Source organism: Botrytis deweyae, assembly GCF_014898535.1.
Source record: "Botrytis deweyae strain B1 chromosome Unknown BDEW_007, whole genome shotgun sequence".
NCBI lineage: Eukaryota > Fungi > Ascomycota > Leotiomycetes > Helotiales > Sclerotiniaceae > Botrytis > Botrytis deweyae.
The window spans coordinates 482610-505761 of record NW_024066214.1 but is presented as its reverse complement, the minus strand read 5'-3'; the positions used below and the strand labels follow the sequence as shown (position 1 = coordinate 505761).

General features: G+C 43.1%; 8 protein-coding genes across 8 annotated transcripts; 6 read left to right on the top strand and 2 right to left on the bottom strand.

Annotated features, from left to right (window-relative positions):
• Positions 1-1269: 1269 nt before the first annotated feature.
• Positions 1270-3755, bottom strand: EAE98_003853 (uncharacterized protein). The gene is made up of 2 exons (XM_038951473.1): positions 2977-3755; positions 1270-2925 (listed from the first exon to the last, which is right to left on the bottom strand). The coding sequence occupies exons 1-2, from the start codon at positions 3374-3376 to the stop codon at positions 1604-1606; spliced, it is 1722 nt and encodes a 573-aa protein (XP_038811946.1). The 5' UTR covers positions 3377-3755; the 3' UTR covers positions 1270-1603.
• Positions 3756-4894: 1139 nt separating this feature from the next.
• Positions 4895-6401, top strand: EAE98_003852 (uncharacterized protein; the record flags this gene model as incomplete). The annotated part of the gene is made up of 4 exons (XM_038951472.1): positions 4895-4933; positions 4994-5122; positions 5175-6266; positions 6321-6401. 4 exons carry the CDS (start codon positions 4895-4897, stop codon positions 6399-6401), a joined length of 1341 nt encoding a protein of 446 aa, XP_038811945.1.
• Positions 6402-8440: 2039 nt separating this feature from the next.
• Positions 8441-8992, top strand: EAE98_003851 (uncharacterized protein; the record flags this gene model as incomplete). Its single annotated transcript, XM_038951471.1, has 2 exons — positions 8441-8683; positions 8744-8992. 2 exons carry the CDS (start codon positions 8441-8443, stop codon positions 8990-8992), a joined length of 492 nt encoding a protein of 163 aa, XP_038811944.1.
• A 2063-nt stretch (positions 8993-11055) lies between these two features.
• Positions 11056-13609, top strand: EAE98_003850 (uncharacterized protein). Its single transcript, XM_038951470.1, has 3 exons — positions 11056-12065; positions 12200-13364; positions 13414-13609. The coding sequence occupies exons 1-3, from the start codon at positions 11730-11732 to the stop codon at positions 13446-13448; spliced, it is 1536 nt and encodes a 511-aa protein (XP_038811943.1). The 5' UTR covers positions 11056-11729; the 3' UTR covers positions 13449-13609.
• Positions 13610-13917: 308 nt separating this feature from the next.
• On the top strand, positions 13918-14146 carry EAE98_003849 (uncharacterized protein; the record flags this gene model as incomplete). Its single annotated transcript, XM_038951469.1, has 2 exons — positions 13918-13970; positions 14011-14146. The coding sequence occupies 2 exons, from the start codon at positions 13918-13920 to the stop codon at positions 14144-14146; spliced, it is 189 nt and encodes a 62-aa protein (XP_038811942.1).
• Positions 14147-16606: 2460 nt separating this feature from the next.
• On the top strand, positions 16607-18259 carry EAE98_003848 (uncharacterized protein; the record flags this gene model as incomplete). The annotated part of the gene is made up of 1 exon (XM_038951468.1): positions 16607-18259. The coding sequence occupies one exon, from the start codon at positions 16607-16609 to the stop codon at positions 18257-18259; it is 1653 nt and encodes a 550-aa protein (XP_038811941.1).
• Positions 18260-19554: 1295 nt separating this feature from the next.
• Positions 19555-20748, bottom strand: EAE98_003847 (uncharacterized protein; the record flags this gene model as incomplete). The annotated part of the gene is made up of 1 exon (XM_038951467.1): positions 19555-20748. One exon carries the CDS (start codon positions 20746-20748, stop codon positions 19555-19557), a length of 1194 nt encoding a protein of 397 aa, XP_038811940.1.
• Positions 20749-21620: 872 nt separating this feature from the next.
• On the top strand, positions 21621-22892 carry EAE98_003846 (uncharacterized protein; the record flags this gene model as incomplete). The annotated part of the gene is made up of 2 exons (XM_038951466.1): positions 21621-21681; positions 21739-22892. The coding sequence occupies 2 exons, from the start codon at positions 21621-21623 to the stop codon at positions 22890-22892; spliced, it is 1215 nt and encodes a 404-aa protein (XP_038811939.1).
• Positions 22893-23152: the final 260 nt, after the last annotated feature.

Sequence of the window (23152 nt, the reverse complement as noted above, 5' to 3'; positions counted from 1 at the left end):
CCACCCAACACCACTCTCACACAAAAAGAAAAATAAATAGAAAGCCTTCTCTTCTCCGCATTCCTCAACCCAACTTGGAACTCCCCCATCTCACTATCTACTTTCAACTCTTCACTTCAACCCGCCTGTAGCAAACTCCAGAAGCCACACACCTTCAAATCCAAATTAAATCCTCCACAAAATGACTTAAAAAAGGAAAAGAATCATCATCACATCATTACATCATCATATATCTTCATATAATTAGTTAAACAATCAACTAACTAAAATACCCTACCTAGCTTTGTTAGTTTTAGCACCTACTACATATTCAGCCCAGCTTAGGTACCTAGATAGACAAGTAGATAGATAGATAGATCTCGCCTCACTATAAAACCCTCAAAATGAAAAACCCAGACGTAACTTTACTCAACTCTTTTTATTCAAATATTAAGGATATATACTCCAATTATCTAGATAACTTCACTATAAGAATCAAGAACAAGAATAAAAGGGAAATGCAATATCTCCAATATCTCCAATATAAATATCTCTTACACACTCCATCCCATCCCATCCCATCCTATCCCATCCCATCCCATCCCATCCCATCCCATCCATCATTCTTCACACCCAAACACAAACACAAATACAAACACAAATATAAATAAATACCTACCTACCTACCTACCTACCTAAATATCTAAACCCCTCAAGCCACAACATGAAATCTACAAACCACTTATCTATACCTAGGTACCCTTTTAAATCACTTCTAGACATTATATATAGATCCCGATCCCGATCCCGATTCCGTGACCTGCACTACATAGGTACCTAGGTACCTAGATATCTGAACTATATTATAAGAGATAGAAGACGGAGTAGGAAGAGCGATGCAGATGCGAGGATTGGAGTATTCATGTGAATATATGAATATGTGGATATATGAATATTAATAGAAATAGAAATAAGAATAAGAAGACAAATAAAAGGATCTGAGTATTTGAGTCTTTAAGTAATGTAATAAATGAGATGGATGTGAATATTACATTACTCCATTCTATTTCCAATGGATGTCATTTTCATTTCCATTTTCATTTCCATTTTCATTTCCATTTTCATTTCCGTCTCCATCCCACTTGAGATAGAGATGAAGCTGAAGAATGATATTGGCAGATACAGGAATATAGACATTCTTACGCAATCGAACGTATCTTGCTAATAGATTGCTCCATCAGCCCGCTCAAACAGATCATATTCACACATGTAGTAAGAGGTCCAAGCAAGCATTGCATCAGAAATCTAGAATATATTGATTCTTTTACATCGATAAATATCGCTCACTCAGAGTGCAAACACAAAGTTCACAAACCATTCTGTAGTATCAATCTCTGTCGCGAGTATCAACTCCTTCTGTGAACTTTATGCGCAGAGATATAATCCTCACTTGTTTCCCAGTTCTCCTCTTCCACAACCTGACGCCCTTTGTACCGTCAGTTTCCAATACGCCAAGCTTTAAATCTTTCCAATTCCGTACCCTAAATACTCCACCACTTATAGCCATATGCGCATACTCAAAGAATGTCCAGACCAAAAGAGTGATAATAAGAAATACCCAAACTTAAACAAGTGTAGGCTTCTCCTCACCGAACCCTGCATACCCCATCTTGACATCACCGCTAACAACTGGTAAAACTTCGTCCCTTCCGTTTCTCCCTCCATTCATCGTTTTTTCATCCTGTGGAGTATTTGTCTCCCTTTCTTCCCTTTTCTTTCTCCCTAATTTTTCGCACCATTCTTCTGCACTGACTATCGTTCCGTCCAAAACTCCTGATACTTGAGTCATCATGTCCAACCCCTCTTTTGCCAATACCATGACTCTTTGTGCGCCTTCCTTGGCATCACTATCTCCATCCCGATGACTTCTACTCTCACCATTTGAAACGGAATTTGCGATTTGAAATCGTCGTGGCAAGGATGTCAAGTGCTTGCGTACGAGATCTCTTGCATTTTCGGGAAGAGCACCACCAGCATATTTAGAGACAATATCTACCACCTCTTTCAAAGTCTTCAAGACATCCTTATTCAACTGCGCAATCTTTGCAGTCAAGGCTGAGCGTTGATCATCTGTGTGAAGCACTATTTGACGTTGATTATTGTCAGCTCCCTTTTCGGAGTAGGGGGTGTCAGCAATGGTGCCAGAATTATCGTATTGTTCCAAGACTGCTTTCAATGCCACGATTAGTTTCCCTATGTGCTCATTTGCCCAACGAATCCAACTGAGGCAGTATTTCAGACTTCGGAGCGACTCTTCCGACATTGCGACACTGAGTCCCGAGGTCGAAAGGACGAGACGGGATTGCCAGGAGCTCCCAGGAGATGCAGATTCTTCAGATCCTCGGTTTGATGGTACTAATGCTTGCTGTGAAGCTTCATAGCTAGGACTACGTTGATCATCATATGCAGGAAGGCTGTCTGTTGTAGAAGCCTGGCTAGGCCGACGGCGGCGCTGTTGATCAAATTGTATTTCAAACTGCATAGGCTGACCTTCGAGGTCGGCCGGAGAGGACGTATTGACTTTCCGTCGCTTATGAGAAGGGGAATCGGATTCGGTATCGGACGGTCCATGATGGCTCGGCCGGCGACCACCAAGGAACCAACGCACACCCCCTTCAACTCCAGTAATACGGTTGACAGAATTAATTGTATTGACAACCGGAGTAATCCTTCTTTCCACGTATTCTGCACTAGACTTGAAACGTGGACTATAGTTTTTGGAAGCCGAGTATGCGGATAGTGAACCGCCTATCGCATTGCCAATGAGGGGGTGGGATGTGGTGAGAAGTGAGAGGAGGGGTTCTGGTTGTGTAGAACCACCTTGTCGAAACCGAGGGGAGTTTGAAGAGGGAGCAGTACGCTGACGGGGGGAAGACTGTATGAAATCTGCAGCAAAATTAGTATAGAATTCCCCCAAGATTTCTTTGCAAATCATACCGGCGCGAAGATCTCCCAATGCTTCAGCAGCAAGTCGCACATCAGGATCGTCTATAGATAGTACACTTCCACCTCTCCTTGCTCTGTTGTCTGATAAATCTAAGTCCATCCCGTTTGGCGAATCTGTACTTCTTCTAGTCGTTGTTTTAGGAGATAGCTGTGAGGGGCCCGGCTGATAATATGCGGTTAGAGGATTTGAAGACGGCCATGTCAATGGTACTTCTGCGACTGGATCTTGCCGATATTTTGGTTCTGTAGACATAGGAGGTAGAGGGGGCAAGACTCGTTCATGATGAATCGGTGGGGGGTCTGCTGTGGGTACAGAAGGCAAACTTATGGTTTGAGGGTCGTGAGATGCGTAGGATGGGGGGCATTCCCTTAACATGTGATCGTGTTCCATTTCGATATCAAACGCCGACGGCTGTGTGAAAATGGTTGAAAATTGATTGTACGTGATGAGACTGGACTATTAACACTTGGCATATGTGTACCGCTGAAAAAAGAAGGAAATTTGTCGTGATTCCAAAGGGTTTGTACTCGTTGAATTGGTGAATATTCTGGGAATTTTTTTGCTTGTGATACGATAATCTTCCAATATTGTAAGAGAGTGAGTACTTTGATAGAAAGAAATAAAACAAAATGATATCCTCGAACTCGAATGATAACAAAACTCCAAAGTCAATCGAATGGTCTCTCCTCTTTTTCTCTTTCTTTCTCTTTTCTCCCCTTTCTCTTTAGTCGTATATTAACCCAGATTTACATGGCGCAAAACAATCGTGTGAAGTTCGGGGATGATGTAGGTATTCGTAGAAAAAGCATTCACATGTGACCATCTTGATTGTTTTTGGCTGGTTCGGTAAATGCGAATTCATGGTGGGGTGGGGGAATTGATCTGATGTGTGTCTCTATAAAGACTGAAATTTTGATGTTTTCTGAGAGGTCAAACGAATGCCGGATGGTCTTTCTGATATATCTGATATATCTGATATATATATATATATATATAATATATGGCAATCATCTCAGCGGGATGGCATTGGCATTGAAGACGTTCTGGATCAAAGCATATATATCATCATTGGTTTCATGAGATTATCACAAGGGGAAAGGAATGTACTCTTCCCGCATTCCGCAAGTCATCTCATACTGCGGTTGTTTGCCATGTGCATGTCGCATGGAATACACTCAGCCAAGTATCATCAATAACTTCAATCAACAGCATATCTCACACACAAATGAAACACGATTGAACATGGTTGAAATCGCCATCATGGCTCTTGAATTTGGTATTGTATCTTGCCATAAAACAACCACTTCTCCTTCATCTTCATATGTATGGTCCCTCTGACGCCGCCCAGGCAACCTGTTGTCCAAAAAGACAATGCCCGGCCAGCTCTTATGGTACCGTTGGTATTGGTCTCCGCGCCGCGAAATCGCTAACTACATCAATGGGAAACAAGATGAGGATCAACAGAATGTTGATCCAAGTTATATTTATGTGATTGAGTTGCACTGTCTAAAAGGGCGCGTTGGAGAGAAAAGAAGAAGTTTTTCTCCAAAGTGAAAGATATTTAAGCTTCGAAGATTCTGCCGTTTCCAGACTAGTCCATTTTAAGTTTAGTCCCGCTCTTAGTAAGGGAAACCGATGTTGACCGCCGAGCCTCACTAGTTTGGGACCTGGAGATCTATCAATCTGAAGGGGGAAGCTTGAACGTGGGGCTATTATTACTATTATTCAAGTGAACAACATCTACAAGGCAACTAATCCATCAATTCCAATTCTAAATATCAAGAGGAATTCATACCAAATTCACGAATGATAACAAATTCTTTGAAGATATAATACAAGCCAACTTGGCACATACTCTCCGTCCTTCAACACTACCGTCCCCTTTCTTTCTTTGATTATCTGGCAAATATGGCATCTGCTGTCTTCTTTCTCGATTTAAAGGGCAAGGTATAAACAATACTTTCTGTAGTGACTTTACTTCTGAATCACGTTGACGCAATACTACAGACTCTTCTTGCCCGAAATTATAGAGGAGATATTCCCATGTCCGCGGTTGAAAAGTTTCCAATACTTTTGAGTGAAGCCGAAGAAGAGAGTTCCGCAGTTCCACCATGTTTCTCAGATGAAGGAATAAATGTATATCATCATCCCTTTCTATTTGCGATCGCAGCTTTTAACTTGTACCAAGTATCTATACATCCGCCATAATAACCTCTACCTCCTAGCCCTCACTAAACGCAATACAAATGCCGCCGAAATCCTCCTTTTTCTACACAAAATAGTCGAAGTCTTCACCGAATACTTCAAAGAACTTGAAGAAGAATCCATCCGAGATAACTTCGTCATTATTTATGAACTCTTGGACGAAATGATGGACTTTGGATATCCACAAACCACCGAATCGAAAATCCTTCAAGAATACATCACACAAGAATCACATAAATTAGAGATTCAAGCCCGTCCACCTATAGCGGTTACGAACGCAGTATCATGGAGATCGGAAGGAATCAGGTACAGGAAGAACGAAGTTTTCCTTGATGTGGTTGAATCTCTCAATTTGCTGGTATCGTCGAATGGAAACGTATTGAGGTCCGAGATTTTGGGTGCCATAAAGATGAAATGTTACCTGTCTGGTATGCCAGAATTGCGATTAGGTCTTAACGATAAAGTAATGTTTGAAACAACGGGACGCGCCACTCGAGGAAAAGCGATCGAGATGGAAGATGTGAAGTTCCATCAATGTGTCCGTCTTTCACGATTCGAAAACGACAGAACTATCTCCTTTATTCCACCCGATGGAGAATTCGAATTAATGTCATACCGTCTGAATACTCAAGTCAAACCATTGATCTGGGTTGAATGTATCGTGGAATCGCATTCTGGATCAAGAATCGAATACATGCTGAAAGCGAAAGCGCAATTCAAACGTCGCAGCACAGCCAACAACGTCGAGATCACAGTTCCAGTTCCAGAAGATGCCGATTCCCCACGTTTCCGCACAAATATTGGATCCGTACATTACGCACCAGAAAAGTCGGCGATAGTATGGAAAATCAAACAATTTGGAGGCAGTAAAGAATTCCTTATGAGAGCAGAGTTAGGATTGCCGAGTGTGAAGGGTGATGATGAACATGGAGGTGGAATGACTGGAGGATTTGGCGGAAGTATGGGTGGTGTTGGAGGTAAAGGGGCAAAGAGACCAATCAGTGTGAAATTTGAGATCCCTTATTTTACGACAAGTGGTATTCAAGTCAGGTACCTGAAGATCATTGAGCCGAAGGTTAGTCCTCATTTCGCAAATTTTGTCCAATTTTTTTTCTAACATTTTCGATAGTTACAATATCCATCCCTCCCCTGGGTTCGCTACATCACCCAATCAGGAGATATAGCAGTCAGACTTCCCGATGTAAGCTAAGACTGCTGAGATTATTATTGCATCGATTTTCCCAACTGAAAAACATCCTCGGAATGGAAAAGATAAGTAGATAGATTGGGAGGTAGGGAGGAGTGTAGCAATTCTGCATTATCAGGCGCCAGTACTATGGTCCGGGATTGGACTTGTTATTGATGAGATAAATACTACTTTTTTCGCCATATCTTGGCCCGATCCAATCTTGATAATTTTATGAGCTATCTTTATTACTTTTTGCATAATAGTCAAGGCTACTAAAATGCTTGTTAAAATCATGCTGAAATTGTCGTTCGTTGCATCCATGTGTACCATTTCATTGATGCGTAGGTGGGGGATACGATGTAAAGCGGTCTCTACATGCCAGTGACATGATTCAACAAGTATGTGAGTTGCAGACTTACGATGTTTTGAGAAAATATGTTGTCATTTGAAGGTGATGCGATTAGTAGTTTCCTAATAAGATTGATTACTTGGCTAAGTACTCGGGTATTTGAGTTTTAATTTGAAGTTTGTGATATAATGGAAGTTGCTGGTAGGTGTGTGTGTGTGTGTGTCCACGAGTGTGTGTGTGTGTATGTGTGTATCTTGGGCTTATGGGTTTTGATAGATTTTCGTTTTGGGGGGGGATTGGGGTTGGAGTTGGGATTGAGAGTAGTTTGTTGACATTTAAGAGGTAAAGAAGTAGAGAGGATGATTGGACTTTTGTTTTATTTTATGTTTGAAATGTAGTGGTATAGACTTGAGATTGAAAATGAAATTTGGGATTGGGATTTAAATTGAAATTGAAATTTGGAATATAATACAGGTTCTAGGAACCATGTACGATATATTCTCTTACATGCCTTTCCCCAAAATCCTTTTCGTATTCAGTCACCGAAGCTATGGGATCTTGGTATATCGGAACAACGCCGTTTTACGTTTCAAATTAGGCTTCTTCTTGTATTTGATTGATTCCTCGGAGTTGTGGATTGGGATTTGGGTATACGATGGAGGTTCTGAGGGTTATGTATGTCTTTGAAAATTGTCTTGAGAGAAATATTGGATTTTGGTTGGTAGAAGAGTTGCTCAGAGTTTATGAATTTCTAGATTGTGGGTTTGAATCTTGGTAGGAGGATTATTTGTAGAGGGTTTGGGGTGATTGGTATGTGGAAGGAGGAATTGTTCAAGAGGGTGTTTGTGAGTGATGAACTGATGTCTCTTGGACTTTTTGGGGTTGGAACTTGTTATTGAGGTACATAAATGGCAAAGTCGATTTGTTTTATCACATAATTTCCTGGGCTAGAACTCGTCATCGAGGATTATAAATAACTGTTATACGTAGGTACTCAGAATCATTCGAGATACTATTGGCGAGTGGTAAACACATGGCTTTTGCATCGTTTTTGACTATAAATCGTCACCAGGGATATAGAATCATTTGGCATACTATATATAGATAGCAAGGCCAAGATTCTCATACATTTTTTGGCCAGAAACCGTCATCGAGAATTATAAATGACTGTTATGAATACTCGGAATCATTCGAGGCGCTTGATACATCTTCCCATCCCATGTTTTCCACGTTTTTCTCGGGCAATCCCAGTCATAAATCCCTCAAAATGACTTCTCACTCATACAAATATGTACTATATTTAATACTCACGTCTATGAATTTTGGCAGCTCATAAAGCGATCAGCGCTTTATATTTCTCTCCATCCAATGTTTTCCACGTTTTTCTCGCGCAATTCCAGTCATAACCACCTCAAAATGGCTTCTCACTCATACAAATACTATATTATACACTCATGCGTATGCATTTTGAGAGCTCTTGGAGCGATCAGAAAAGACATAAATAGTTTCGATACCCCCCTCGTTTCGTAGACTTTTCTTTGGAGCATCAAGACCATTTCGATCAAACTTCGCATAATAAAAGATTTTCAAGAATCACAATTTCTTTTTGATAGCCCTACGCATTTCCAGATCTCACAAATATTCAACAAATCTCAACAAGCTTCGATATTCTTTTTTCTTCTTACGATAATTGAAGGATATACTGCACACCATGGATCCACTTTCCGGAAATACTACCAGAAAGGGAAAAGGACAGGTATCACGAGGAAGTAGTTCCACGACCGGAAATACCAGGGGAAATAGAGGAGGTGGAGAGTCAAGTGCCAACAGTGGACGGAATCCAGATCGACCACTTGATCGGTCCTCCAATCTTGCATCAAATCCAACTGCGGAGCAAGCGGGAGGACGTTGGCAATGCGAACTACCATTACCAGGTTCCCTAAATATGTTTAGTGTTCGTATCTTCTTTTCCTCCTTTCCTGCTCAATAAATATTTCTAACACTCTTCATATAGTGCAACCACTGGAATAAATCAAACACAATAACATGTGAAGCCGCAGAGAAAAACCCCTTCAAGTCCCTCGACTTCACGAACCCGAATAAAGATCAAGGATGTGGTAGACAAAGGCTCGAAGGATTTTGGACACTGGGGCATCACGTCAGTAGATTAAATCTCTATCATAGAAAGATAGATCAGATTCCTGACATCGACTGGGTTGTCATGAAAGATGGTAGCCGTGTTCGCGGCAACGAAGAGAGATAAAAGCCGGGGTTTCATCAACATACTCGATCGTTGACTTTTCGATACCTGGTTTTACCTTCAGCCCACAGTCATCTTTCGAATATGATCTGCACCGTCATGCGCATTCCCCAAATTCGAGTTACACTGGCTATCTAAGTTGCTATCCAGTCGCGATTCAAACAACCGATCAACCCCAGTACCAACAACTTACCTCGTTCTCTTCCCGTTTCCTATGTCAACCGGATGGTTTTTTTCAGCTCGATTTCTTTACAACAATTTTTTTCTTCGATACTTTCTTAACACGCACCAGTTCTCTTCCACCACAATGCCACTTCAATAAGGACTCGGTTACATTCATTTACAACAATTTCTTTTTCTACATTTTCTAGTTTTATTATCCTTGCATGGTTTTGACGGCGGTCCTTTAAACGCATCCATTCATTTTTTTCGAACATCGATCTCGATGTCGATCTTTTCTTTACTTTCTTTGGCTGGATGTTGAATGTCAGATACCAAACTCAATTCTCTTTTCCTCTCTCGAATCTTCGACCTCGCTTACATGGTCTCGATATTAGGGGGTGAATTGCAGCTCGAATTGGAGTTTGGGAACTGGGTCTACGGGACATTCCTTCGTTTTCTTTGTTTTTGCATGGTTTTTTTCAACTGCACAATCAGTTGAGATGGTATTTCGATTTTCATATTTATCTAGGTGCTTAGGCGTATAAACTGGCTTCTGGAATAGTCATTCAATGTATATAGGAGTTATTGCAGCGAATGTGGGAACTTTAACTTTACTTCTATTACTGAACTGTGGACCGAAGCATTAGATAATTTAATCGAAATAGAAATACCACATATATATCATTATAATTCTGTCTCGCTAATATAAGATTCCCGTGACTTTGTAGATTGATAGATAGGGAATTACTTAAGGGGAGAATGAGGGTTCGAGTGGTAAGCGATGATTAGTCATCTGACATATTATTGATAGGGTACCTAGGTACCTAGTTTGAGTAAGTTATCATAATACTCGTTGCCTGATTTCCCCCCCTATTTTGATTGTTGGTACATTTCACTCCATGATAGTCTAAGTATTACTGCTGCTCTCGCTCAGTTTAATGACACCAGCCTCAATATCAACTCGCAGCGCTCTTCATTTCAACATCTAAGAGACTTACCACCCTGTTTAGTTATTTTTTACCTTCAATGCTTGCAATTGAAAGGCAATTGTCGGCCACTTGAACAACTGCAGCATGATTGATAGACTCTCGTCAATCGACTGTATCGCTGTGTAACATCGGTACATGCACGCTTAATCTTTCACGTAATATCTTGGAGTAAACACAATCGGTCTGTTTGCACAAGTCCAAATCCTGCCAATAATACTTCTGAGCATAAAGTAAATGCTCGACTAACCGCACCATATAGGTTGAAGCTGACGCCAAGCGAGAGATTATGCGAGCGATGGCGTAATGGGCAAATTTCGAGAACTCTCTTTTTGTTTTCAGTGTTCGGCTTTTCAGTTCTCGGATTTAACCGTCCACAAGAAGATCGGATATATTGAGGATCCTTTTGATTCAGTTGAGCGCTGATTTAGCCTGATGATGTTGTCGATTGCCACGACGACACGTGTTATCCACGTGATTAATTCCAATGTGTATTACTCGTGTGCATGCTTTTTAGTTTTCCTGCGATATTGATGTCATCCCTTGCTAGCCTAGGCCAGACCATCTCTGTAATGCATGTCATTTCTCTCTCTCTCTCCAATTACCTATCTTCCTAATCTCGAGCTGCACGGGTTTTCTGTGCACACCAAATCATCATAATTTGAGAGCATGCTTGTTTGTATACAATAGATAACCGCAGTCCGTTTCAAACAGAATAAAGCTCAAACACAGAATCAATTATAAGCCGCCAATCAATAATTCTATTCAAGTTGGTTAATTGCTTTTGGTGAGCGCAGGATTTCTTCAGCTCTTGTCTCAACCGCTTGCTATCATGTCCTTGATCTACCCTACGCTCGGACCCAATTCGCAGCTGAAGATATAAAGTTCCCCGCGTTGCCAGAAACAGTTCGGTTTTCCACCATTAACCTGCCAGGATCTGTGGATTAGGGTGCGGTACTTGTACATCCAATTGATTATCTTCACGAGAAGGTTTAACCGGCATAAAATGACTCGACGAAAAGGGCTGAGGAGACAGGAGAGGACTTGTCTTGACAGAAAGTTTGACTCAAGGTAGTTCAGGACTGTCGCCACCGCTTCTTTCTCATGATTCGACCTGGCTACTATATACAGAGTACAATTTGATCATACTACATTAATGGCATTCCTACGCATTCCACGCGGCATGAATATCTACCAAGAGATTACCTATCTTGAATTCGTGTGTAATCGAATCCATCCTTGGAGATAAACCTTATCACATCATGATAACCATACAGGCCCAATAAAATTCCAGCATAGAATCACTATCGCCTACCTCAGAAAGGTACAATAAATGCAGGAAATTGCTTCTGCATTGGTTCTAACTTATCCTAAAGGCTGGTCATACCGGGTGCTTGGTATAGTCGTCCCTATGTCTCATAACCCCCGCAGATGTCTCCCAATCAATTACGGAGCCCTCGACGGAGAATTTATATATCGCGCATGAACCCATCTTAACAAGATCCCGTCACTCTTTCGTATTTTATACTAGACCGTGAATCTCTTGACCTAGAAATATCAGGTACTGAGGGTTCTAAGTACCTCCCGCGACAATGAATACGACAATGATTGACGAGGAAAAGAAAACCTCTTCGACAACTTCTCCACCGGACTCAAATGAGTTGGATAATCTCGAAGCTCTTGGATATACTGAAGAGCTTCAACGAAATCGATCGTTGTTTACTCTTCTTTTTCAATCGCTTGCAATTGCCGCAATACCTTATGGAGAAGGCGGGCCGCTGATCAGTGCTATATATGGAGGAGGTCAGCTTTCCATATTTGTTGGCTGGATCGTGGTTCTTATTCTAGATGAATGTGTGGCTTTATCATTGAGTGAACTTGCCTCGAGGTATCCAACCTCGGCTGGACCTTATTATTGGTCTTTCCAGGTGAGGAAGTGTTTGATTATTCTTGATCCTCCAATCTGATTTTGTGGACGTTGATGAAGTGATATCTACCAAAGATTTACTGATAGAAGATGGAAACATAATTCTTGACCATGGCTGATTCTTGATGATTGTAGGTAGCAAAGAGACACAAGACTATACTCTCATTCATCACAGGCTGGGTATGGCTCATTGGAAACTGGACAATAACGTTATCCGTCAACTTCGGATTTGCGTCGCTGATATCTGCAACTGTTGCCATGTATCATCCAGACTTTGTTGCATCTAGCTGGCAGCTTACCCTCATCTTCTATGCCATTTGTCTCATCACATTAGTAATATGCACATTTGGCAACCGATTCCTACCTATGGTTGATACGATATGCGCAGCTTGGACAGCGATTAGTATCCTCATCATTCTCATCGCTCTTTCAGTCTCAGCTAAGGAAGGTCGACATAGTGCTAGCTATTCTCTTGGAAATTACGATACCTCTTTCGCTGGATGGGGAGGTTTCACTTTCTTCATCGGTCTTCTACCAGCCGCGTATACCTTCTCTGCAATTGGCATGATCTCCTCAATGGCAGAAGAGGTTTCCAACCCCACAATCAAAGTCCCAAAAGCAATAGCACTATGTGTGCCGGTTGGTGGAATAGCTGGTCTGTTCTTTATCATCCCGATCTGTGTGACGATGCCACCGCTCGCTGACGTAATTGGTGCACCCAATGGTCAAGCAATCCCGTACATCTTTCACAGGGTCATGGGCTCTCCCGGAGGTGGTCTAGGTCTTACATTTTTGGTACTTGGTATCACTATGTTCTGCTCAATTAGCATCACAACTGCCGCGTCACGCTGCACCTGGGCATTCGCTCGCGACCAGGCAATCCCCGGCTCTAAGATTTTCTCAATTGTCAACAAGTCTTTAGGCGTACCGGTAAATGCTCTCATATTCGTCACTATTGTTCAAATGCTCTTGGGTCTTATCAACCTCGGCAGCAGCAGTGCCTTTACTGCTTTTGTTTCAGTAGGCGTTATAGCACTTTCACTTTCTTATGCTATCCCAATTGGCTTATCATTACTATGGAATAAAAGACGAGAAGTATCTCACGCACGGTGGAATTGTGGGCATATGGTCGGAACAACCGTAAATGTGGTAGCCTTGGTATGGATTACCTTTGAGGTGGTCTTGTTCAGTATGCCCACGGCATTACCTGTTACAAAGGTGTCGATGAATTATGCAAGCGTAGTATTAGTGGGATTCATGGCAATAGCGGCAGTTTGGTATGCTGCTTACGCTAGAAAAGGTGAGTTTTGCCTTGTGATTCGAGCCTGACATTTACTAACGAAGCATAGTATACAAAGGACCACCAGCGTCAGATGGGTTGTGAGGCTTTATCCATGACCTACACTGATTTAATCTTTATCTCTCTTTTCAGTTCTTGATTTCTTAGAACTCTCCTATGTATATAGCTAGTCGCTTTTCATATAATGTCTTAACTATATAATAAATGAGCTCTGTAGTTACTCAATAATATTGCTGATTTTCCCATGCGAAAGTCCCCATGTCTTCCAGTATTATTTCACTCTGGATCATCATTCTGCATACTTCTCGCAATACAATCCTCTCGCTTATTATGTTTCTACTAACTGGGAATTCGACCATGGATTTTAGAGCTTTGTTGTCTAAAAGAAACTAGCTGAACATTCAGGGAAGCTATAAAATTCCCTTTGTCCTTTCGATTTGCCGCTATTTCTCTCACTGAGCGTTCCATTATTCCCTCAATTTAAATGGTTTCCAATACTCTCGCCTAATAAAACAGCACTGTCACGACCGATAGCTCAATTTTCGAAAAAGTAATGTCAGGTCGAGCCTCTTCCTTGCCCAGTGTCGCTGGCAACAAACCAGCTCTGTGAGTAATTATTCTTAGGGGTGTCATTCAAGACGAATAGGCTGACAGTTTCTGGAAGTCCTCCAAGTGGTCATCATGCCAATATCGATGAGAGAGCAGAAGCAGAACCTACCTCGCAAGGTCAAGCACCAACACCAGCACCAGCACCCGTACCCACAAAGCAAAAACGGAAGTAAAGGCAAAGGCAAAAGGGACAGCAGCCAACGCGGTGGAGTGCATGAGTCATATAACAGCAAGGAAAAGCGAGATTACAGCCCTCTCCGCAGGCGGCAGCTAGTGAAGATAGATGAGAAAAGCGAAGCAGGAAATTAAGCTAATAGAGGAGAGAATCCAGAGACTATTTATAAAGGGAGCATGGAAAGAGAGAGGAAAGGAAGGAACTAGCGGCCGAAAAAAGATGGAACAGCCTTGAACAGATGATGTTCATGGGTCAGAAGCGGCCAGCGAGTGTTAAGAAGAACATTGAGATGAAACATTTGCATGACTGTTTCGAGGAGTTACACGGACTCTGACTGGTGTTCTGGGATGGTTGATTGAATAATTGCTCGCGTGGGTTGTTTTGCAGCTCTCCTCGAAAGGGTTGATGGGTAGGTAGTTGATTAATATACCATTTCCTTCATTTTCACTCTCTACTTTGAGCGTATTTTCTAATGCAACTAACGGCTAAGATTTATATTGATATGAAACTACCCACTAAACTACAACACAAAATTCCTCAAGCGTTCTCAAAATTGGAAGTTCGAGCCACCAAACGGGCATCTCCAAATTATTTCTGTTATCGCTGCCCTTCTGCGCCTTCTCACAAATTTCGTCTCTTATGTATATATAGGTAGTATGACTAGGGCAAGATGCAATAGTGATGATGTCAGCGAGCTGTCGATCTTGGGAATGGTGCTGTGGGTGGGGTCATTTTTTGAAGACCGCCCCACCCACTTTCCTAAGTTCCCCATCGTGAAACATTTATGTTATCGTTCAAACAGACACGACTCTTGCTCCAATGCTTTTCTATTCTCTTCGTGCTGCAGACGTCTTGCAAGTGTGTTGGGCTCCGCTTATTTGGGTGGCAAACTGACCTTTGCACAAGAAGTGTATTAAAGGTGTTGTCTCCAAGGATTGTTACCGCTGCAGTTCGTCAACATCCCAAGAGATTTGTTCACGAGATGGGAAAATAGGTGTAGAGTTGCAGGTGGTGTCTCCACATTCATTTCCGCGGCCTTACGTTAGTCCCCTCCTTGTGATCTTCTCTTATCTGTTTGAAGGACCGCAGATTCGCAATATCGTATGTGGTAGTATCGTGAGAAGTCTCACTTTTACCCAAGGAGCTTGGAGACGTAGCCAGAGGCTCTGCCACGATATCCGATCCCCCAAAATGTGTTCTGACAGACAGCGCAGATGTACGGATGTCGTGCTTCGAAAATCTTTGCGTGTGCTGTAAATAGTTTAGCCTCTAAATATTTGCTCCACTTTTACCCGCTGTCATGAAGACGACATCTCTTCCCTCGCATAAAGCATCATGTCTTCATTTTGATACCATACAACTCGTTCTCAGCTCTGTAACATCTGCTGTGAAGCCAAATGGTAGATTGCCTCTGGTTTCGAAGTCGTAATCATGAGCGTGGGTTTCATCTTCTCTCGAAAACTCCAGACCTCATAACTGGTGGCGAAATACCCCTTTGTTATCCGATATTTTTTTTCGCTCCCGTAATTAATGATCGTTTTCGATTTTCGTCATTGGGAAAACATATTGCCCTTCAATGTCGAGACCGTAGCGAAGATGGCACAAGGAGTTCTCGGGCATGGGTCGAGCAGCTAGAGAACATGCAGGTGTGTTTCTTTTAGCATCTGCCATATTTGGGAAAGTTGCCCGTAAAGCTCGATATCAAGTTATGTGGTTTTTTGGTTCTGTAGAAGCTGTCTCGCATGGTAAAATTGCAGAAAGCGCACTGATCGAAGTAAGCTCTGGAATTTGAAGATACATTGCCTCTTAGTCAAAGGTGACATCAACTGCCTTGCGCATCTTTTAAATGTATCTTTTCAATTGTTGTTAGATGGATTCATGTACTGCAATGGCCTTGTTACATGCTCATTCTTTCAACCATAACTCCTTCCTCGTTAGGCACCTGAACTGTTAGATAAGGGTGTTATCTATAGAGACTAGCACAGACCTCCCAACCCTTATACCGGTTTATCTTCATAACTATCAGGTGATTTGAATGATTTGACTAGTGTGGTTAGCTTTATTTATTACATCTCGAGTTTGATAGGCCGTATCGTATAACTTCCTGTGGCATATATCTATCGCTCCTTCCCTTCTTTCCATGACAATGGAATTCATATCTACGCGTCGCGTGTTGCTATCGGCGAAATCTTCTGTTAGGGCATATAGGGTTTACATTTTGCTATATTACTGGTTTTCCCCTCTCGGTTAAATGACAGACGAAGTCTAAAGAGACGCTTTTAGGGACTAAGTGACAAATTCTCGTTTAAAAAAATACGCTAATTTTCGCACTTGTGAAGACGCGTCAGAGAATTGATATATCTTTCGTTTCAATTTCTATTCCTCGATTTTCTTTTTCTCTTTCTTCTTCCTACCACTTTCACATACTCACTGCTCACTCCAAGCTCACACATTTACAATGTCTCGCTTTCACTCTTCTTCTTCCACTGGCAGTGCTCCTGGGGCTGCCAGTTCCAACTCTACAAACACGTCGGCCCCTCGCGGTCGTGGATATCAAGTTCCACAAACCTCTAACTCTCTCCATCCCCCATCCATCCATCCTCTCCACGTCCCATACGTGTGTGACCAACAAATGGAACCCTCTTTGGATCCTTCAAACATCCATCCACCATCTAACAGGCCTGGAAACCTATCTTCTTCCACAACTTCAGCCTCTACGCAGGCCAAAAAAACCAAAAAAATTTCTCCTTTGTCATTGCGTTTGATTTCTTCTTCTTCTTCTGCATCTTCATCTTCTTATTATTCAGACTCCTGTGGATCTTACGAGTCGATCGATTGGTCGGCTCTTGAGATCAAACCCCATCCCATGGCCTCCAAGCGCTACAGGTCCCCCACGATGTATTCTGACTCCATCCAGGAGGAACATACATCCTCTAACTTCAGCACCGGATCCAGCGATTACTTCCCCACCGGCTCCCCTTGCATCAATGTAGGCCGTTTACTTGATGTCAAGGCCCCTCCTCCCAGGCCTTTCGTCACTGACGATACATCGGACTCCCTGGATTACCCCATTGCCAAGGCCCCTTCTCCCAGGCCCTTCGTCGCTGACGATCCATTGGATCCCTTCTTGGATCACCCCATTGCCCTTCCCTCCGGATCTGGAATCTCTACCCCTCCCCCCAAAACAAGGTATGTATTCCGTGAGGCCACCCCTAGCCCAGGCACCACCCCATCTTCCAAGGATTCCTTTTCGGCCCACCACACTGTCTCCATTTCCTTGGACCCCTTCAATGGCCATTCCTGTTCCTCTTCTGTCTTAGCAGAAGATGGTTCAAATTCCCCTTCTCCTTCTCCTTCTCCTTCTCCTTCTCCTTCTCCTTCTCCTTCTCCTTCTCCTTCTCCTTCTCCTTCTCCTTCTCCTTCTCCTTCTCCTTCTCCTTCTTCCCCTCCCCTCCAGCTACCTGTAGTACACTTGCAGCCCCGCTTGTTCAGGTTAGCCAGACCCAAAACTTTCACCCAGCTATATCTGCAGCAGCCTCGCTGTTTCAGCCGAGCTAAACCCAAGACTTTTACCCAGCGGTGGTCAGAAATGATCCTTGAAGAGCAAGTCCTCGAAGCCCGAGCCCATATCATCACGCCAGTTCGACCTTTGAGTCAAAGTCCGGTGGCAACATCAGACTCTGGTTGTGAAATGGTCGCTCAATCTTCTTTGTCAGACCCCTTCTGCATATCCCGAGAGCCCAGCCCATCACCGGAGCCCATCCCATCCCCGGAGCCCATTCCACTACCGGAGCCCGTCCCATCCCCGGAGCCCATTCCCTCCCCCAGTCCCCAACCCATTCCCAGGAGAAACTTTAACAGGTTCCACGATGCACGCCCACTCTCATCCTCATCCTCATTCTCATCCGAGGATGAATCGGACACCACCGCGGATTATCCCTCCTCCCTAGACGACGACCCCTTGGATACACCGGAGCCAGAAGCCACCCCATGGACCATTGCCCCAGTGCAATCCTGGATATCCCGGAATGCCTCGACCATTAAAACGGTCACCAAATGGACCCTTGTTGCAGCCGCAATCATCCTTCCAAAGATCCTTTGGAAATGGTAAAATATATCACCCCATCCCCCCTCCCTCCCCCTATGCAAGTGAACTAACATGCGAGCTAACCACTAACCACTCCCCCCTCCCCTATACAGTGAACTAACAAGCCAACTAACCACTAACCACTAACCCCAGCATCCCGGATTTTTTGACTGAAAAGAAATGAAAAGACACACACATGAATCACCCCTGGACACCTGGACCCTTGGACAAAAAAGCAAGTACCCCCCCCCTCCCCCTCACTAACTACTAATCTAGGTGGCCAGAAATGATCCACGCCCTCGTCGTTCTGGCTGGAAACCCTCAAGTGAGGGGCTAACGGATCAACCCCACTCACCACTCTTGAACTTTTGGTAAGTTTTGCGCTTTTTTCGTATTTTTTTGAATTATATGCTAACTTTTTTTCTCACAATTTTTTCCCGTCGACGAATGGTCGTGGCGATATGTTTGGTCAATCGCACTACTTTTAATCGAAGCGTTGAGAAGACTTGAACGGATCAATGAGTCAAATCATGGATATTAGAGTGTGTATTTCAAATTTTGGTCGCTAGCATGGTAATCTGTCAATAGGAGGACAGGAATCCGGAATATGAAGGCTGTAGCCAGAGATAGAATATAAGCGAGGATGAGAAGGGTAGCAATGGCTCAATAGGAACAATGTAATAAAAGATTAGTGAAAACACATGGAAGTCTTATGTCGAGTCTATAGAGCATGTGCAAGAGTTGTAGTTTCAGAAAATCAGTGAATACGTGGCTGATAATTCAAATTAGATTCTGTTTTGTCCTTGCTTTGTTGAACTCTATCATTATGTGGGCTACTGATCTTCTAATTACATTTTCTCCCTCATCGTTGTATCCTGTTGTCTCCATCTCCCCAATTTCTCCCACAGACTCCATGTTACTTCACACAATCATTTCATCATCAAACTTCTCCTTTTAATTAGACGATTGTAATTGCCATCTATCAAGCGCTATTTAATTTATTACGAAGAGTTTATCTCAAGCTTGGAAATCCGGTTCCTTGATCAATGCACTAGTTTCGCTATTAATCATTCCCGAAATAATCAAATGGTCAATTCTTGGTCAGCTATTATGATATTTGTCAGGAATGCTATATCATTTGTCACTTTCAAGGCTCCTTCTTGTTAGAGTACTTAAGTTATTATCATTGCATAAACTTCCAACCCTCTAAATGAGTTGAGTGCGTATCTCCTTGAGTGTCTGAACTTGACGCCTTCAAGCTAAAATAAATAATTCTTTGATATTCCATGCTAAGTACCATCAATACAGTATCTACCTATTCAACGTTGGCCGGGCGGAGCACTAAAACTGTTGAACCACTCCACTATCGCCTTCGGTGCACTATCCTCAAAGATTTTCTCCATATTAGTCCATGTATCTTCAGCATTCTCTTTCGCCCTGACAAACATCTTCTTCTCATACTCTCTCACAGCATCCGAGATCGAAGTATCCTTGTTTACGGCCGCAATAATTCCTTGCGCCAACTCTAAAGCATCTAACATTGCCGAATTGACACCCTCTCCTGCAAATGGCGTCATGAGATGTGCTGCATCTCCAACCAATGTCGCGTTGGCTTTATGCTCCCACGTGTGATCGGTAGGTAACATATGCATCTGCAGAAACTGTGGGGTTTTCTCCTCCTCCAACCCTTTTTCTAGCAACTCCTTGACCCCTTTGCCAAAATCGGCAAAGATACCAGATTCTCCAAGATTTTTCTCTTTTATTTGCTCAAGGTCTAAAGAATTTAAGCCTGCATCATTGCAATAGTTGATGTCCTTGTTATGTATCGCAACATACACCCTTGCTGAATCCATCGAGCCTCTCTGACTTAAAACGAATCTCTTTCCACCCAGCGCCCAGAAAGTTCCAGTTCCAATCATCTTAGCTATTTCTGGAAACCTCTGGGTGATATTTGGAATCGTCAACGTCATCCAATGCACACCACTAAAATATGGTTTCACGTCCGTCAAGAGTGGGCGAACTTTTGACCATGCTCCATCTGCTCCAATTACCAAATCACAAGAATGAGACTTCCCATTTTGGAACGTGATGATTTGTTGGTGGGGATTTGAAGGATTTGGAGAAACGGATTGGATTTTGCGTTCCCATTGAATGATATTTTCGGGCAGCGAAGACAAAAGCAACTCGATCAAACTATTTCTTGAGATTTCAGGTCGCTCTTCATTGTGATTGGGTGCCTCGAATTTAATATCTCCAAAACGATCACAGATGATGTGTTCTTCGCTGCATTCTACGGTGAGTGAGCGGAATGCGTGGAGAAGCCCACATTCTGCGAGTGCGCGTTGTCCTGATTCGACGTGAAGATCTAGAGAGCCAGATGGGATATTAACAAGACCTGGAGAGGGACGAGATCTGAGGTCGTAGATGGTGAAGGGTATTTTACTGCGGTGGAAGAGAGAGGCTAGGACCAGGCCGGATGGCCCTGCGCCAATAATGGATATTCTTGGAAGCATGGGTGGATGATTTAAGGTTCTGAAGTATGTATCTATCTCGAGCTGTTTTGATCGTCTTTGACTGGTTTGACAAAATGATATAGATTTAGTACTTTGGTTGACTTATATATGCTCATTAACCAGGCTCGTATTTAACCTGATACGATCTCGTCCACAGCCTTATATGAATATCTACCCATACAGTATGGCTTAAGAAGCTTCGGACTATACGAGCCATTCAATCGGTCCCGTCTGAGAAATTTAATAGCTGAAATCTTCCCACTAGAAGATCCGCCTGGTGCAAGGCTCATTGATGCTACCGTGACGGACCCGAGAAGATTTCGGGCGCGTCTAATTCCCGAGATCGCTGACATGGGTAAGGTCATGTTGCGCTGTACACATCAGACAACTGATAGTCAATTACTATAACGGTATTAAGAGAAATCTGGAAACATATATCTACTGAGATAGATTAACATTCTCAAAATTATGAAACGTCACTATGGCAGGAGTGTGTTGAGGGGTACACAATAATTACTTTGGCACCGAGTAGGGGAGACTGTCGCCCTTATAACCGCAACCATTGTAAACATCAGGAAACTTTCCAATGTTGTTTTCTAATTTCGTGAGATTTGATGCAAGAGTTTGGTGCTATTCCAATTCTTCGCCGTGTATCGTACTCCTTGAGTTGTTGATTCGTGTTGATTCAAAAACTGCCGTGGAATGAATGATTGGCAGATGCTGATAAGCCCGATTGAACCTCGGTTCAGGGGTCGAGCATACAACCACCACAATAACAGTATAATCTGGAATCGAAATAATATTGAGACGATGGGCATTACCATCCCGAATAAGTAAGTCAATTAGGATATTGGTATCTCACAATAGCGATAATGACAGGAGCACCACCATTGACAGGCGTTCGCGTTCTCGAATTCGCAGGCCTAGCTCCAGGTGAACACCCCCGCATTGACCCAGATTTCATTGCATTCCCATTAACATCGATTGTAGGACCTTTCGCGGGACTTCTCCTAGCAGATTATGGAGCATCAGTCCTACGCATCGATCGTGCAGTTCCTAATCTTACCCATTCTTCCTCAATTCCTCCACCAACCCCCGATCTCCTTACCCGACATAAATCCTCCATTGCAGTCGACCTCAAAGCAAATGCTGGAGTATCCTTCGTCAAGTCTCTCGTTGCGCATGCTGATATCATAATCGATCCATTCCGCCCCGGGGTTTTGGAAAAATTGGGACTCTCACCAGATGTTCTCCTCAAACTCAATCCTCGCATCATCCTTGCCCGAATGACTGGGTTTCGCCGTGATGGGAAGTACAAAGACATGGCCGGGCACGATATCAACTACATAGCAGTTTCAGGGGCATTATCGCTGCTTGGGCGAAAGAACGAGAAGCCATTACCACCGGCGAATATACTTGGGGATTTTGCGGGAGGTGGAGCTACGTTGTTTCAGGGAATTTTACTCGCCTTGCTAGCGCGAGAGAAGAGCGGAAAGGGGCAAGTTGTAGAAGCGAATATGGTCGATGGAACAGCATATCTTGTAACTTTTCCGAGATTATTGATGAAGACTCCTATGTGGAATAAACCGAGAGGAGAGAACACATTGGATTCGGGAAGCCCGTACTATGATACCTATGAAACAAAGGATGGGAAATACATGGCGGTGGGTGCTCTGGAACCACAATTTTTCAAAGAGTTGGTTAAGGGGCTAGGATTGGGAGAAACTAATATCAAAGAAACGAGAATGGATAGAAGTACATGGCCAGAAATGAGGGAAACTTTCACTAGATTATTCAAGGCCAAAACGAGATCTGAGTGGGAAACTATTTTTGATGGAACTGATGCTTGTTGTACACCCGTTCTCGATTACGATGAACTCGAACACGATCCTGCCAGAGAAGGTGATCAAAGGCCAATTGTTACACTCAGAGATACACCTTCTCTCGCAATATCCAAACATAATAGTCAGGACCCATCGATTGGCCAAGGACCTGGCGTTGAAGGGGGAAGTTACACCGGCAAGCCATTATATCCTGGACAAAGTGGAGAGACAGCACTCGAGCAATGGCTAGGATGGAAAAGAGGGGAAGACTATGATGTAGAAAATGGTGGTTTGATTAGGAAGAAACATTCGAAATTATGATCCACCATTATATCCCATTTCGAACACCTCCACTCTCTTATCCATTTACCCTCTCTCCGTTATAATCTCTAAAACGCCCCGAACAAATGTCTATACTCCAATATCCAGGACCAGAACCAGGACCAGAACCTCGAGCCGTCCCCGCCTGCCATTCCTATACCAACTCCGTTTCCATACCCCGACCACCGATGATATGCCCCCAAGCGAATGCAGAAAATTTGTAGCTCGACCAAACTCCAGCTTAGGGTTCGAACGCAGAA